We start from the raw sequence: 19,167 nt of genomic DNA on the forward strand, positions 1-19,167 counted from the left end.
TAAACATGATGTATTGCAAACATGTACAAATAAAATAAGGGGAATACTGAGATAGATGGGGAAGAATGGAAAAGGAGATGAAAAACAAATTAAGATGTACATGTACCATCATCTTATAACAAATATACACATTATATATTACATACTAAAATAAATATATATACTAATGAACAAAACCTTTTATGTCCTCATTCAAATTCTACTTCTTTGTTAACAAAACATTTTTCTCTGAAAGATTTTCTTAAAGGAAACTTTGACATCCTTATTCCTCAAACTATAGATTAATGGATTTAACATAGGTACCACAATGGTATAAAACAGGGAAGATACTTTCCCTTGATCAAGGGACAAAAGGGTTGGTGATTTGAGATACATGAAAGCCCCAGAGCCAAAGAAAAGAAGAACCACACTCATATGAGTGCTGCAGGTGCTGAAGGCCTTGGATGTTCCCTCCGTGGAACGAATGTGAAGAATGCTAGACAGGATGAGGGCATAAGAAATGAAGATGGTGACAATAGGTATTCCAATGTCAATGGCCACAACACAGAAGACCACCAACTCATTTGCATAAGTACTGTTACAGGAGAGCTCAAGGAGGGGAAGGATGTCACACATAAAATGATTGATGAGGCTGTGAGAGCAGAAGGTCAGACTCATTATGCTCCCTGTGTGAGCCATGGCCCCAGTGAAGCCCATCACATAGACACCTACCAAGAGATGTAAACACACCTGGGGAGACATGGTGACCATGTAAACCAAAGGTTTGCAGATGGCCACATAGCGATCATAGGCCATTGCTGAAAGGACGAAGGACTCAGAAATGACAAAGAAGCAGAAGAAAAAGAGTTGAGTCATGCACCCTGTATACAAGATTGTGTTCTTCTTTGAAATAAAATTCATCAGCATTTTAGGGACGATGGTAGTGGAATAAGATAAATCTATGAGGGAGAGGTTGAAAAGGAAAAAGTACATGGGGGTGTGTAGGTGAGAGTTCAGTGCTATCAGGATGATCAGGCCCAGATTCCCAAGTACAGTAATCAAGTAGAAATCTATAAACAGGAAGAAGAGGGGAATTCGAAGTCCTGGCTCATCTGTTAAACCTGCAAGGGTGAACTCTGTTACGGAAGAATTCCTGGCTGTCATCTCCTCTTCAGAGTGTTATCTGTGGGATCAAGAAAAGAAGATCACTTTAAGACAAAGAAATTTTGTAACAACCTTTCTGTATGCATCCCCTATTCTTGAAAAAGGCATTCACAAAATAAAGAAGACTTTTCCTATTTGCTAGTGGCAGTACTAGCAAACCAGCTAGCAAACTAGCAATTGACATTAACTTCTAGAGTTGCACACAGCACTAGAACAAGTCATTGCTTCCAGAGAAAGAGCTAGTGCTGCTCTAAAAGGATCACCACACACCAGCTGGGATCTCTTTTGAGGGTGGTCTGTGACAGCACACAGTAAATCTGTGCTTTCCCCTCTGGACTCTGCTTCAGTTGCCACACCTGGGCCTGTTAGCTATCCCGACAAGCAAACATTACCATGGGTGTCAGTCATGTTTTGAATTAAAATGTCAGGCTGTGTTTTTGTTCTTCTTGTTGTTTACTACAAGATTTTTAAAAGTATATTTCAATTAAAATATTTTTAACTAACACAGAGGTAGTGTTTGCCCAAGATCTCTTAGCTCAAGTAGCTGAAGATTTAAGAATAATTTTTAGACTGATATATATTCAAGCATTTCTGTTGGAGGCTCTGTTCTAAGAGCTTTGGGATATTTTACAGACCAAAAAAAAAAAATCCAAGATGAGGGATCAAGGCCAAAGCTACAAAAACACTAGACTTCACCCCAAGGATCTTTGACAGTCTGGCTTTTACAGTTTTGCTTTTGTGATCACCATGTTACATCACAGACCAAGGACAGGCAAGCACTCAACTTATTTAGAACTGTGATGATATTCCCTCCTGACTCATCCAAATTTTCCTGGGAAGAACAAAGACCTGGCTAATAAAAAATAACAGTTTTTTTGCTCAGAGCCCTCCCCTCCCAAACTGAATGAAAGAACCAGAATCTCTAATTATTACGGGTAACCCTTTCTGCCCTAAAAAAACGTGATTTACATTTGTTAGTTTACTCTAGGGCACTTCTGACTTCCAGAAAGGAGACTGCATTTGTTCCTTTCCATACCCATAAGGTAACAGAAGAATAAACACATGATTCCCAATTACAAGCTCTCAGTGACCTTGATGGTGTCAATCTGACTGGCATGGGAGCCACCTGGGACATTGATGAAACACATTTCTTGATTCTGAGCAGGTCATGGATGTGTAAACTTGTGTCTGTTTGATCCCTGGCCTCTCTCTCCTAGCATTGTTCCCCCACTCTGCTTCCATGCAGCTTCACTCCCCGTGCTCTTCTGCCATGTTTGTGACATGAAAGCAACTGTCCATGAACTGTATCTCTTGAAACCATGAGCAAAATAATCCTCTCTTTACTTAAGGTGTGTTTGTTAGGCATTGTGTGTCAGTGAAGGTGAAGCTCACAGTACAGTAGCTAATAGAGTGCCCTTAGAGTGACTCCTTCCTGGCAAGATCCAAAACACTGTGTGCATGTGCATGTGTGTGTGTGTGTGTGTGTGTCCTAGATCATTTCTCAGGACAATTAAACCCATAGAATAGGTCACTTCCTCATATAGAAGATATTTTTCAGAGTCCTGCATTGTGCATAGGTCTATCCTACTCAAATCCTTTGTCTTAACTCTACATCAATCTACCTCCAAAGGCTTCAGACTCACTAAAAATCCATAAGGTAAGATCTTTGTCTTCTCAGACCTGATAGTCACTTATAGAATAATAAATAATATCCAATAAATTCAGCTTTAAAAAAGAGAAAAGGAATAAATGATGAGTCAATAAAGATAGTACAAAGGGTTAATATGATTTAGAATTGAATATTAAATAATTTATTCATATTTAAATTGATTCCAGAAATTAATTGTGCTACTACCACTTCAATAGTAAAAGAATACTTCATAAAATCAAACATACTCAGAAATACAAAGTAAAAATTTGACATATAGGTACTAAAGAAAAGTACTTTTAGTAGAAGCAGATTCATGTAAGACCTATGTGTTGGGATCACCAGACAAACCTTTAAAATACTGTGGCTTTTTAAAATTCCAACAAAATAATGGTTTAGTAGCCAAGTTGAATTTTCAGTCAGAAAGAAGAATTCATTATGTTGACTTAATAGCAGAGTAACCAAAACCAAAGGATCAGTGAAGGCAAAACACAACAACAGAAGTTACCCGTACTAAATTTAAATAAGACAATTTGAAAGAAAGAACATAGTCATCACAGCTTTTTGATAGTGCTAAGTAGTCCAATATATGTATAATCAGAGTTTCAAATACTCAACTGAATGGCAATAATGAAGGAACATTTTAAAATAATAGATCAAAATAACTCATTGATTAAATTTTATGAACCACAGAATCAAAATGTTCTGGAAGCTATAAGCAAATGACCAAAAAAAAGGCACTTTTTAATCAACTACTGAAAATCACAGAAAAGGAGAAACAACCTTAAAAGCAACCAAAGATCACATCAAAAGATGAGAAGAAAAGGAAATAATTTTAGATGAAGGCTCAGATTTGCAGAAAGAAGTTCATAGCAGTGTAAAAGGTATGCATGTGGTATACGATTTTTCATAATTTTTTAATTTCTATTTTTACTAGTATATGTTAGCTCTTTGATTAAATCAATAGGAAAAGTATTCATCCTGGTTTCATAATATATAAAGAAGTAAACTAAAAATGATAATAGCAAAAATATAATGTAATAATACAAATAAAAAATGAGGAACAGTAAAATTTTCAGTAGAAGTTTGATTTAAAAATGGCTTATCATCTGTGGTGCTATAATCCACAAAAACTGACAAATTTCAAAATAACAAGTAAAGAGAATTTTGAATGTTCTAAACACAAAAAAATAATAAATATCTGAAGGAATACATATGCCAATTTCCTCAGATGATCTTTATGAATTCTATGCATGTATTGAAATATCATACTGTACCTCTTAGTATAAAATTATTATCTAATACAAATATTCTTAAAAACCCAACAGATGACCCAAACTGTAGAGACTCAGAAGAGAGACTCAATTATTTCAGAGAAAAAACAAGAATTAATATTTTAAAAATAAATTCTATTTGACCCAACCATTACAGTGATACATGCATACATGTTTACAGCAACACAAGTCATAATGGTCAAATATTGAAAATAGCCTGTTCAGTTGATTTGATAGAGAAAATGTAATATTTCTCCACAGTGGAGCACTGCTCTGCCATAAAGAAACGTAAACCTGAGTCACTTGCAGGAAGATGGATGCATCTTGAAACTATAGTATTAAGGGAAATAAATTAGGCACACAAGCTAAAATATATCAGGATTTCTCTTATATGAGAAATGCAAATTATAAATAAAGAACAAAATAAAATATTAGTATTAGAAAGTAGGAAGGTAGATCTTCAAAGTGGAAGGAATCAAAAGGTGAAGTGAGGGGGAAGGAGAAAATGGAAAAGGATGAAAAGAAATTAAGCCGTGTTACGTGCTTATTTAAACTTTACACAAGAGATGTAAACATGTACCGCAAACATGAACTAATAGAAAGGTTAAAACTGAAAAATAAAACTGTTAACATATTAAAACTATATAAATAGATCAACGTTATTCACTGCATTAACAGAACATTAATACCAAACTTTAAACATCTCATTAGATACACAAAAAGCTCTTGACAAAACTCAATACTTCCCCATGATAAAAACACTCAACAGTGAAAAACTGGAGAAAAACATTCTAAAACCAACAGAAAATGTCTATTGACAACCAATAGTTAATATCATACTCAATAGCAAAGTACTGAATATTTTCATTGTAAGGCCAAATAACAGGGCAAGTATATTCCCTTCAGTAAATTCTATTTAATTGCATATGAGAAATTGTAGCCCATTCAATAAGAAAAAAATATACAATCTCTCAACACACTCAAAAAGGAGTGAGCCTCTACAATATATCAGCCAAAATGTCAACCATATAATTTAAACTTCCCTGTCTGTGTCACCCCCTAATCAATATGAACACTGACATTCTGATAACCAAACTATCATACATGAGTTTCCCACTGTCAGTATAGTCTGTTTTCTTTGCGTAAAGCAGTCTAAAAAGCAGAAAGATATGAAAACCTGTCTTTAAGGGTGACCTAAGTGAACAAAGGAAAACTATGAAATATATAAGCAAACTGCTGTGCCAATCATTGCCTTTTATGTAAATGAACAAGGAGTCTCTGTTTACCTATCAGTAAAACCACTGTGCCACAATTCTGTATCATTTGCTATGCTATACTGTGTCTTAAAGCAACTATAACGAATTCCAGTTCCTGACTTAATCCCATTATCAGTGAATCAGAAATAGAAAAAGGCAATTAACAATTACATTTCTCCCTTAGGCATCCAAGATAAAGACCTCAGGGATTCATTAAATGTTTTCCTTTCTCTAAAAGCCTTTGAGGGTTTTTGGTACAACTGATGCAACAGTGGGAAAACTTCCTCTAACTTGATGTCTAACAGAGCCTATCAAATGATTTGAGGGTTGTCATCAAATGCATTTTAACTATGGCATCTGCAAAGTTGGCATCACTGATAACAAGCTGCAGTAAAAACAAGAAACCGTGCTGAAAGAAATATGGCAATGTTTATTTTGATAATCACTGTCTAAATCCTAATCTTTGCTTAATGAATGAACTGTCTGCTTTAATTAATGGCTAGAACATATCTAATATATAGTACATGTTCATACATTTTTGTGTGTATGTTATTAACATACATTGTAAACTCATAAGTTATGCTTGTACATATTTATACACATTAAATATAAATATCTTCTGACCCCCAAACATATATGTGATATTTTTACATATGTCTCAGAATTTTGGTAAGTCATCAAATGGATCTGGTATGGCCCTTAAGGACTTGTCCTTTACTACACGTTTGAGAAATACAAGCATTAACTCCAGCAAGAAGCAGGAGCCTGGCTTGACAGTTAACATGGGTGCTCACTGGTCTTCCTCTAAACTAGGCTTCCTTCCTGAAAAAGTAAGCAAATGTAATTTCATTTAATAAGAATTGATTAGGAGGATAATTATGTGATATTCAATTAATCTTTAACTTTCACACCATTTAGCCTGGCGCACCTACACCTGCATGCTCTCCGTGCACCCAACACACAGGCCGTCACCCTTGCCACCGGCCCGCTGCCCTTGGGGATCACCCCCTTCCTGGAACTAGTACTGCTGTTGATTGTTGGCACCCATGTCTTCTCCCAGGACCTTGGACTGCAATGGATTAACCATGCTTGGTTGATGGGAGACTCAGTAACCCCTCACCCAAACAGAAGACCTTAGCAGGCTCCAGTCAATGTATGAGTTTGCCCCTAAAATAGAGGTTTGCAGTGGTGGACTTTTCCAAACACTAGAAAGAATTCCTTGAAATATGTTTTTCATTACTTGTGTGTTTTGGCATGGATTTCTCCACTGCGGCTCATTCTCTATGCCATTTATATCTTTTGCCCAAATGGGAGCAAATTACTCCTAGTAGTGAAGCTCTTTCCAACTATAAGACGTTGGCAAGCTGGGCAAGAGTGTGGGTGATTCCCTCTTCCACACAGGGAATGTCATACAGGTTGAGGAGTGTACCAATTAGGCCTCCCCCAACTTGGAGAAAATCAAAAGGGCTTATAAGACACCCACTGACACAGTAGGGCCTCAGCCAACACAAACACTACAAAAAAGGGAAATCTGGTGACCTGGAACAAACTGAAGACATAGTAAAAAAGGGAATTAAGAATTGACTTACAGCAGTACTCATGGCAAGTAAGCCTAAGAAGAATATAGGATTCACCCAATAGGCCCTGCATAAAAAAGACAGGTGACTGGCCTCCTCTACACTGTATACTCAACAATCAGACAAACATCAACCACAAAGTAGGACCCTAAGATACACGTTGCTGACAGTTGAGACTATTGGGATTGAAAGACCAAATATTAGCTCAAAAGGTGAAAATGACAAAACAAAAAAGCAAAATCCAATCTCAAACATCGAGTCTATCAGGAGCAAGTACAGGTAACATTGAAATAGAGTAATTTAAAAGCCATAAACCAGAAACCTTTGAAAAGATAGCAAATGAAATAAAGAAACAAATCCAGGAGGCAATAGAGAAAATTAAATTAGAAACAGATGCCAACATAAAGACAGAAATAACAACCTTAGTAAAGGAGTTGCTCAACATAGCCAGAGAAGAAATAGATGAAAGAAAATACAGGAACATGCGAAATTTATTCAAACCTTGAATTAACAATACACAAAACAAGCAGAATCCATGAAACAAATTCAAAGAGACATCCAAGGAACAAAAAATTCTACTAAAAATGGGGAAAACAATTTATATCAGGTCCTGACCTAGATCCTTAATATCCCAAATGAGTGTATGGTGAAAGCTTAAATAAAATGAGACAAGTGGTATGATTTTAGGGCTCCAGGAGGGTCAAAACCTTTAGCTTAGTTCAAGACTCTGAGGGCTAAGATAAAGACTTCTCTGGACCACCCACTTTATTAGGTCCAACAACAAAGGGCAGGGAAACTGAGAAAAGTGCAGGCAATGAGCAGGACCTTGGGAGTCACTTCAAGGATGTCTCCAGGTAATGAATTATGTCAATTCAGTAGAACTGTCTTATCATGAAGACATGGTAGAAGTGAGACAGTAGGAATAACTCCTGGAGCTGCAGTCTCTATCTACTTAATTGATGTTTTAGCCAAGTGTCCACAGCTGTTGCCTTATCTACAGGCCTCAGACAGGACCTGTAGGTCACTGAGGTTCACTTCCTATGAATCAGCTCCCATCACCATGCAAGGGGCCTAGGGCTAGCACAGACTGACAGATAAACATAGAAGCCAATTAGCTAATTTTGAATTCTGATCTGAGCCACTTCGTAGTTGTCTCCAACATATTTAAATGAAGCTGAGACAGAATTTTGGATCTTGAGGACAATATCACAGTTAGCCATCATGAAGAGGTAGAAGTTTAAAAAACAAAAAAAGCAGCATTAAATGGCAAATACAGCAGCTTCAGGATGATGCCAAGAGAAAAAAAATAAGACTATTAGGCATTAGTGAAGATGCAGCAGTTGATGCAAATGATATAGGCAAACTATTCACAGAGGTAATAGCAGAAAATTTCCCAAACATGGGGAAAAATCCAATATGCAGATAAGTGAGGCATATAGAATGCCAAACAATCACAACCCACATAAATCTACATCCAGATATATAATAATTAAGATCCCAGGCATACAGCATAATAAAAGAATACTAAAACCTGTTAAAGAAAGGACACAAATCACCTACCAAGGAAAGCCTATTAGAATCATGGCAGACTTTCAGCACAAACTATCAAGTTAAAACAAGCTTGGAGTGAAGTATTTCAAGCCCTAAAAGAAAACAACTCTCATACCAGCAAAACTGTCTTTCAAATTTAATGGAGAAGCAAGATACTTCCATGACAAAGAATAACTGAAGAACTTTATATACACCAAACCAACCCTAGAAAGAGCACTGAAAGACACGCTAGATAGAGATAAAAATGACCACAGTCTCCAGAACAACAATAGAAAGACAGCATCAAGCAGGACAAGCAGTTAAACAGGGGGAAAAGCAGAAAACAAACAACTGGAACATGAAATGGCTAAGTTGAGCCAGTACATGTCAGTTATATCCATCAATGTAAATGGCCTCAATTTCCCTAATAAAAAGAAATAGGTTGACAGAATGAAACAAGAAACAAGACCCCACAATATGCTGTATACAAGAAACACGTCTGACTTAAAAGAAAACTCATAGATTGAAAGTCAAAGGATGGAAAACAGTATTCCATGCAACAAGAACCTAGAAAAAAGTAGGTGTAGCTATTCTGTTTGCAGACAATGTGAACTTCAAACCTAAAATGATTAAAAGAGATTTTAAAAGGCCACTGCATACTTGTTAGTGGAAAAATTCAAGAAGAGGAACTAACAATTATAAATATATATGCACCAAATACAGCAGCACACAACTATATAAGACAAAAACTAATAGACATAAAAAACCAAATACACAAGAATAAATTGTAATAGGGGACTTTAATGCACCACTGTTCCAAAGAGATAGAAGAACTGGACAAAAATTCAACAAAGAAACAATAGAACTGAATCATACCTGTGAGCAAATGGATTTAGTAGAAGAAGTTTACAGTGTTCCACCCAACCACATGAGAATATACATTCTTCTCAGAGGTGCATGAGACATTCTTCTAAACAGACTATATATTAACCCATAAAATGTTCTTAAGTAAATACAAAGGGATTGAAATTATCCCATGCATATTATCTGGCCATAGCACACTGAAATTGGAAATTAATAGCAAAAGAAATTGCAAAACCTGCATAAATACATGGAAATCAAATAAAAACCTTCTGAACAACTAGTGGGTTACAGGTGAAATTAAAGTAGAAATAAAGCAATACCCACAATTCAATGAAAATGTAGATACAACATACCATAACCTGTAGGGGCTGGGGATTTAGTTCAGCGGCATAAGCACCTGCATTGAAAGCAGGCAGTCATGAGTTCGATCCCTGGTACCGATAAAAAACGAAAAAGACAAAAAAAAAAAAAAAAGTGACATACCATAACCTGTGAGACGCAATGAAAGTGGTCCTATGAGGGAACTATATAGCAATAAATCGTCACATCAAGAAAACAAATTGAGCACAAATAAACAACCTAATGCTACTTCTCAAGCTTCTAGAAAAGGAAGAGCAAGTCAAATGCAAAGTTCATATAAGAGAGGAAACTGTAAAGATCAGAACAGAAATTAATGTAATTGAAAATAAAAAGAATTAACAAATCAAAGAGCCAGTTTTCTGAGAGAATAAACAAAATTGATAAAACTCTAGCCAACCATATCAAAAAAAAGAAAGAAAAAGCTCAAATTCACACAATAAAGACTGAAAAGAGAGAAATTATTACAGATCTCATGGAAATTCAAAAGATCACAAATACTTACTTTGAAAATCTCTACTCACATAGAGTAGAAAACACAGAGGAAATGGACAGATTTCTAGAAACATATGAACTACTCAAGCTCAATCAAGAAGATACAATAATCTTGAACAACCCAATATCAGCTACTGAAATGGGAAAACATGATTAAAAACTTACCAACGAAGAAAAACCCAGGTCCTGATGGATTCATGGATGAATTCTACAAGAAATTAAGAGAAGATTTGATGCAAATAGTTTTTAAACTCTTGAATGAAATTAAAAGAGAAGCAATCCTCCCTAACTCATTCCTAGAGGCAAATATCACTCAGATAACAAAATCAGAGAAAGACCCAACCAAAAAGCAGAACTATAGGCCAAAATTACTAATGAACAATATTACCAATGAACATTGATGCAAATATTCTCAATAAAATACTGGCAAATAGAATGCAGCAAACCATCAAGATTATACAACCTGACCAAGTGGGATTCATTCCAAGAATGCAGGCATGGTTTCACATATGCATATCATTAAATGTAATACACCACATCAACAGAGCCAAAAATAAAAATCACATGATCATCTCAATAGACACAGAAAAAACTTTCAATAAATTACAACACTTGTTCATGATAAAAACCCTACAGAAACTTGCAATAGATTATCTACCTCAATCTCATAAAGGCCATCCATGACAAAGCAACAGCCAACATTATACTAAACGGACAAAAACTGAAAGCCTTCACTCTAAAACCAGGAACAAGACATGGATGTCCACTATCATCATTCCTATTCAATATAGTTCTAGAAATATTAGCCTGAGCAATCAGAAAAGAGAGAGAAATAAAAGGAATAAAGATAGGAAAGGAAGAAGTTAAATTATTACCTGCAGATGACATGATACTTTATATAGAAGACCCAGAAAGCTCCATTAAAAGACTACTAGAGGTAATAAATTCAGCAGCATAGGTGGATACAAATTCAACATTCAAAAATCAATAGCATTAATGTACACAAAAAATTCCAAGGGGAAGAAATTATAGAAATACTGCCTTTTACAAGGCCATCTGAAACAATAAAATAACTAGGAATCAGCCTAACCAAGAATGTAAAAGACCCAAATGCTGAAAATCTCTAAAAAAAGATTGAAGAGGATATTAGACAATGGAAGGATATTCATTGCTCTTGGTTAGGAAGAACCAATATTGTGAAAATGGCCATGTTCCCAAAGCTGTTATACAGATTTAATGCAATCCCAATCAAAATATAATTAACATGCCTCATAGAAACCTCAGAAAACACTCCTAAAATTCATTTGACAACTGAAGAAAGCTAGAATAGCGAAGGCAATTCTTGGCAACAAAGGCAAGGCAGGAGGCATCTCAATTCCTGACTTCAAATTATACTACAAAGCCAGTGATAAAATCAGCATGGTACTGGCAAAGAAATAGATCTGAGGATCAATGGAACAGATTCCAAGATGCAAACAAAACTACGACAACACTCAGCCACTTTATATTTGACAAAAGGACTGAATATGTCCACTGGAAAAAAGATAGCTTCTTTAATAAATGGTGTTGGAAAAACTGGCTTTCCACATGCTGAAGACTGAAACTAGACCCATGCCTATCACCATGCTCTAAGCTAAAGTCAAAATGGAACAAAGATCTAAACTTTAAAAAAGAAACACTAAATTTCCTGGAAGATAAGGTAAGCAGAAATCTTGGAGACATAGGTGTAGGCAGAGAATTCATGAACAAAACGCAAACCACTTAGGAAGTTCTTCAAAGAATCAACAACTGGAATCTCATATTACTAAAAACTTTTTGCGCTGCAAAAGAAATCACTAGCCAAGTGAAGAGAGAACCCACAGAATGGGAAAGAATTTTAACCAGCAACCCCTCAGACAAAGGACTTATATCCAGAACATATAAAGAATTGAAAAACATCAAGCCCCCAGAATTCAAAGACCCTCTCCAAAAATGGCATGTGAGATGAACATACATTTCTCAGATGAAGATATACAAATGGCAAATAAATATGTGAAGAAATGCTCACACCACTGGTCATTTGAGAAATGCAAATTAAAGCAGCATTGAGATTTCATCTCACTTTGGAAAAAAATGGCTGCCATCAAGAAATCAACTGAAAACAAATGTTGGTGAGGCTGCGGGGGAAAAGGAACACTGATCCACTGTTGGTGGGAGTGTAAACTGGTGCAGCTACTATGGAAATCAATATGGAGATTCCTCTACAAAGTAGCATCAGAAGTTCCATTCAATTCAGCTATTCTCTCCCTTTGTATTAAAATTAAAAAGATCATGTCACAGTGATATATGTGCACCCATGTTTATAGCAGCACAATTTGTAATAGCTAAATCTTGGAAACAACCAAAATGCAGAGTGAATGAAAAGATGCGGTATTTTTATACAGTGGAATATTACTCAGGTATAAAAAGATGATTTTGAGGCCTTTACAGGCAAATGGAGGCAACTTGAGACTATCCTCATAAGTAAAATAAATAAAACTCACATTTGTAAATATCACATTGTCTCTTTATTGTAAAAAATAATAAAAAAATAAAGTAATAAGATCCAAAATGTATAATACATATTGTAAAAATGAAAGGGAAGGAAAGTGCTCTAAAAGATATAACTGTATGCTTGTTTAAGTGTAAAGATAGATGACCACATTACTAAGTTTTCATTGGATCACTAAACAGAATGGTTTGCACTGTCATTGTTTGATTGCCAACTTTTAATGCTTTGATTTTGTAACAATTTCTAAGAGAGCAATACATAATTTATCAACTAGTGATTTCTTAGTGTTAATGTTTTTTGAAATTCTATATTATTTCTACCTTTTTTCCTGCTTTTTCCTTTTTTTTCTTTTTTCTTTGAATTAAGAGAAATTATGCAAAGACAAATGGGAGAAGTTCCAGTGGCCATACAACAGTGTAATTCACTGAAACTCATACAAAATGTTCAAATATGTGAGTTTATAATGATTTATTGGAATTTAATAAGTCACATCAGAGAATAACATGAAAAATAATGAATTTGAAGTGAAAAATGAAAATGATACTAGTGCTTTCAATTTATGAACCTACTTAGTTGATAAAATTATACAGAAAAACATAAGCACACATCAAGAATATATAAATATAAGGGGAAATGGTATGTATGAATAAAATCAATACATTGATGTATATCTTATTATATCCAACTAAAAACATTATTTTATTTATATTCTTTTTAAATTTTATTCAATAAATATAATTCAAAACAAAATAATAAGAAATCATTTTATTTTGATTGTTTTTGTTCTATTCTGTTTTGTTTCATTTTATTATGTCTGATGATATTGGCAGTTATTTTGAAGATAACAATAGGAATTATGGTAGCCATCATTGATTTCCTTTTATCTTGTTTTGAAGTCCTGTGTCACATTCATTGTTTTGTTCTGATTGACTCTATTCTGTTTTATTTTGCTTGATTTTATTCTCTTCAAAAATAAATTAAATAAATAAACACAATTCATTTTTCTTTATTGGTACATTTAAAATAACTATATTCTTGTGTTATAATGGGTAGAAAAAAGAGAAAAAAAGGAAATAAAGATATTCATTCAAAGCTCTATACAAAGAGGGAAAAAATGAATAATGCTACATGTTATGATGCAATGATGAAATGCACAGCAGGGTTTAGGATGCCCTTTGGATTGAGAGGGAACAACAGAACAAAAAGGCACAATTCAAATTTAATTAAGTGTCCAAGAAGGAAAACAGACTGATACAATGGAAAAATTAGGTTAAATGGCAAAGAGCTAGATTTTAAACAAAACATTACAATGTTAGCAAGGGCTTCAATTAACAAAATTCAGAAATTAGAAAGCTGGATACCAAAGTTCGGGTGAAAAGGATCAGATACTAATTGGGGGATCATCTGATTAACAGAGATCAAACAAAAGCAAGGATACAGCTTCAAGGACAAGTGTGTAAGACAAAACAATCACCAGAATAATCAATGGCAAGAACCGCGTCATTCAAAAGCCAACAAACAAGTAATAAGGAAATGAAACTGGCCAAATGAACTGTTTTTAAAAATTAGTAACTGATGGAAGAATTTGAGGCAAACAAGCCTACAATTAACCCTACCTGTACTTTTTGATTCCAGGGTAAACTTGAATAAGTCACTTAAGCCAATGAAGACAATATCCCATGCTAATCCTTGTTTACATGAATATTCATTTAGCATACATCAACTGAAATTGTAAAACATCCCAAAGGCCAAAGTACAGAGAAGTCTGAAGCTGTGCATGGTGGCACATGCCTATAATCCCAGCCCTCAGGAGGCTGAGGTGGGAGGATCTCTGCAAGTTTGAGGCAATTCTGGGCTACATAGTGAGTTCAAGGCCTGCCTGAATTATATAGCAACACCCTGTCTCAAAAAAATAAAATGTAGGGCTGGGGATTTAGCTCAGCGGCATAAGCGCCTGCCTTGCAAGCAGGCAGTCGTGAGTTCGATCCCTGGTACCAATAAAAACGAAAAAGGAAAAAAAAAAAAAAGAAAATGTAGAAAGAATTTAGAGGGAGGAATAAATAATCATTCTAAGGGATTACTGAGAATAACTATGAACTAAGTCACTGTACTGCTCTCCATTCACTAATATTTCCATGTCACTCTTACTACACTTAGTCTAACATCACCATATAATTCATTTATTATTTCAAGATTATTGTCTCTAAATCTCAAATACATTAAAAACTTCACAAAATAAAACTGTAAAGTTTGTGATTTTGTTGTGTGATAACACACTTATTACTCACCAGATGTTAGGTGTTGTCATAGTCAGGGTTTGCAAGGAAAACAAGACAATACAGGACACATCATTTATAGTATTATTTTATGATAATCACTCAAAGAGTCAAATATAAAAGAAAGAGTTCAGGAAATCTGTCCAGACACTAAGACCCATCTGAAGACACAGAGTCCATGACAATGTCCCTCATGAGTCTAACTGAATGCCTACAGCACACAGCAGTGTCTCATGAAAGTCTGTTTCACAGATCTATGCTTAGAAGGGTAAAGGTTGGTAGTGTGTCTTAGGTACTTTTCACTCTAATTGCTGAAACAAAATACCCAATGCCCAACATGAAAGAAGGAAAGGTTTATTTCTTACAATTTTGGAGGCTTCACTCCATACTCAGCTGGCTCCAAGGCAGGGTGGCATGGCAGGACTAGTTCATGGCAGCCACAAACAGCATTGACGAAAACGGGCAAGAGAGAGAGAGACACTTTCTCCAGCCATTACATGGTATCCTGGCTCCACCCCTGGGAGGGTGAAACACTCACACCACCAATCCAAGTGCTAGACAATGAACCAATTACAAACTCTAGATTTGGTTGAGTCCATAATTGCATTAGGCTTGAGAGCCACTGACATGAACCATGACACAGTGGAAGCTAGAAAGTCCATTTCCATGGGATGCAGAATCTGTGGTAGCAGGCTGAGGGGTCTGTCTTCACAGGAGCCAGGAAGTGATGATCAAAGTAAGGACCAGAGCTTCCCCAAAGTGATCCACAGCCATTCTCAGGGACAACAAGATCCCAAGCTCCTCAGACGATAAGAATAGCCAAGTTCATATTAGGAAAGAGGCTCAAAAAGCTCCTGTATGAGAAGCAATGACAACAGGAGAACCAGAATGAACACACATTTACAGTTCTCCTTTTATGTGGGACAATCCTCAGGTGAGCCATTCATTCAGCAGCACACTGATTCAGTTCAGCTGATGTTACAAGCTGACCACCAGCTGTCAATCCATCACAGGTGTTTTCTAGATACTCCTCAAATCTAACTGGGCTAAGTGTGGAACTCAATGGTAGAGTGCTCATCTAGCATATGTGCTGGATTTCACACTCAGCATTGGAAAAACAAAAGAAGAAGAAAACCCAGAAACTCCCTGGATGAATGGAATGCAAAGTGGCATCTCTCACCACGTACTAAATTAAAATCAAAATGAATCAAGATCCAAAAACTAAAATAGAAACATTTAATCTGCTGGAAAATAAAACAGGTTAAACACTCAAATACATAAGTGTAGGCAAGGATTTTTTTTAACAGAGCTCCAGTTGCACAAGAATGACATAAGAAGTCAACAAATGGAATCATATCAAGTTTAAAAGTTTCTGCACACCAAAGTAAGTACCAAACAGAGTGAAGAACAGCCTGCAGAACAGAAAAATCATTTTACAATCTACTCCTCAGACAGAGGACTAATATCTACCCTATACAAAGAATACAAAAAATTTAGACTTCCCATCAAAAAAAATAAAAGAATCAATCAAAAAATGGGCAAATAAAAATGTCAACACTTTTCAAACTAAAAAGGAGCAATAGGTAGATGAAAAAATGTTCAGTGTCTCTGGTTACTAGAGAAATGCAAATTAAAACACTGAGATTCATCTTCCTCCAGAAAAATGGCTTTCACAACAAGTCAAACAAGAACAAAAACTGAATCTGTAGGGGAAAATGAACTGTTCCACATTGCTCTGGGACTGGTCACTAGTCCAAGGACTGTGGGAATTATTATGAAGTTATCTCAAAAGCCTACAATAGAAATAGAAATTGATCGAGCTGTTTATCCTCTAGGTATCTTCTCACTAGACATAACGGCATCATAGTATAATAATTCATGCATGCTCATGCTTTAGTAGATGAATGAATAAAGAAATTGTAGCATTTATACGTAAGGGAAGTCTCAGTAGGAACCTCAGGACGATACAATTGAAAATCATAGACATGAGCTTAAATATTGCATGATTTCTCTTATATGAAAAATCCAAAGCATAAATCCTTAAAGACCAATATAAAAAAAACAGATAATAAAAGAGAGAAAGAGATAGATCCTTTGCAAATGGGAAGGGAACCAAAAGACGGAGGGAGGAAGAAAGGAGAGGAAAGGCAGGGGAAGTAAAAAGAATTACAGTATTAAGTACATGTACCAATGCCCCACGATGAATGCAATCATTATGTACTAGGTGTGCACTAATTAGAAAAGCTGTGATTGTTTTCTTCAAAGACACCTTTTATATTCTCTTTCTTAATTAGTTATACCACTTGCCAGCTATTGTATCACACACATCAATAATAAAGTCAAGTTGATTCTGACTTTTAAAGCAATGAGGCTAATTATACTAATATCAGTGAACTGAAAATGAAATTACCAACAAGCTAATTAACCATAAAGCAATTCACTTAATACACAATTTGCAAGTATTTACTCTTTCTTTCAAAAATTAATTTTTCATTTTAGGTACAGTAATGCATACCTTTAATCCCAGCAATTAGGGATCACTGAGGCAGGAAAATTGTAAATATAAGGCCAGGTTATGCTACACGATGAGGCTCTCAAAAAGTGATTTTTTATAAGCACTACATGTAGGTTAGAAAATTATAAAATACTGTTAACATAAAAAATAAAATCACAGGTATATTCTTATTTATATTCAGTTGCAAAATATCTGATTTTGGATCACATTGTATTTTTTGCACTTCATATGATTTCTACCTGTTCAAATGAGTAAACTTCAATAGTACTTTTCTTAATGATGTCATGATCTCTCTTAAATAGAACTGCTACTGTTCAGTTTGCCAATTCTTAATACTTCAAATCTTATGTTAAACACTGCTGAAATAAATGTAAATTTTGGAAATTTAATGCCATTTTAAATTTTCTTTTTTCAAAATACATAATACACGTACATGGTATAATTTATAAAGCACAATGTGATGTCTCTATATAGGTATATGTTCCATAATGATCAAAGCAGGGTAATGAATATATCTATCATCTCCAACATTCACCATTTCTTTATGATGAGACTATTCAAAATTTTCTCTTCTATTTTGAAGTATGCAATATGTTGTTATTATCATCATTGCGTTAGGCAAAAAGACACCAGAATTTCTTTCTTCTATCTTCCTGTAACTTCGTACCAACTAAACAAGCTCCCTTTACCCATATTCTCCGTACCTTTCCCACAATCTTTTAACTACCATTCTGTCCTATAAGAATATTTAATGCTTTCACACATGAGTGAGGTCATACATATTTATTCATTTCTCCCTGTTCACTTGTTTTCTGAAGATAAATTCCTAATGTTCTAAATTTCTGTGTCTACTGAGTTTTTAAAAGATATTTCCCCACTTTTTCCATAAAAGGCTCTTTTCAATTAGATTCCTATAGCAATGATAGATGAGCGTAACATTTCCTGTGTCTTTCCTAATATTTCCTACCAAATCAGTCAACTGGATTCATATCCTGGACATTATTTATTTCACATTTCTTTGGTTATAAGTTGCATTGCATTTCAGGGATTCATTTTTACGTTTCTTGGCCTTGACCATTTACATGTGGTATGTGAGAACTTATTGAGAGACAAATGAAACATAATAAAATGTACATTATTTATACATACAGTTCAGTAATTTTTGAAAAGTGCATGTACCCATACAACCACAACTCATTCCAGATATATGGTTTGTTACCCTAAAAAGTTGCTAGTACGATGAATAACCACCAACTCTGGTCCTGGACAACTGTTACCTGATTTCAATTATATATATTATTTCTGCCCATGTTCAAATTCCATAAAATTGTTCTCCAGTCTTACACATTTGTGTCAAATTTCCTTCCCTCAGCATAAAGTAAAGAGCTTCATTTATTTGTTTGACTGTAGAGAAAAGAATTTTATTGCTGAGCCTTATTGCTGACAGGGATAAATTCACTAGTTCGATGAAATATGAATTGCTCCTGAGATATGCCTAGCATCAATTCAGTTGCTGTGACCATTAACACACAAGTATTTTGGTGGACATATTTTTCCATCCTGCTTTAGTAAATACCTAGAAGTGGAATTTCTACATTGCAAGAAATGTGTAATTTTAATTTTAATTTTACATAAATCTACTAAAGTCTTTTACAATATGCTTATACCATTTTAAACATTTACCAGCAATAAATGAGGGATC

General features: G+C 35.0%; 1 protein-coding gene across 1 annotated transcript; it reads right to left on the reverse strand.

Annotated features, from left to right (window-relative positions):
- Positions 1–210: 210 nt before the first annotated feature.
- On the reverse strand, positions 211–1,302 carry LOC100723742 (olfactory receptor 8B12-like). The gene has a single exon (XM_003472573.4). It carries the CDS (start codon positions 1,141–1,143, stop codon positions 211–213), a length of 933 nt encoding a protein of 310 aa, XP_003472621.3. The 5' UTR covers positions 1,144–1,302.
- Between the last annotated feature and the right edge of the window lie 17,865 nt (positions 1,303–19,167).

Source organism: Cavia porcellus, unplaced genomic scaffold, assembly GCF_034190915.1.
Source record: "Cavia porcellus strain 051 isolate PalLab524CR breed Dunkin Hartley unplaced genomic scaffold, mCavPor4.1 scaffold_9, whole genome shotgun sequence".
Classification (NCBI taxonomy): domain Eukaryota; kingdom Metazoa; phylum Chordata; class Mammalia; order Rodentia; family Caviidae; genus Cavia; species Cavia porcellus.

Coding starts and splice junctions, on each gene's coding strand:
- LOC100723742 (XM_003472573.4), bottom strand. CDS start 1,143: ATGACAGCCAGGAATTCTTCCGTAACAGAGTTCACCCTTGCAGGTTTA.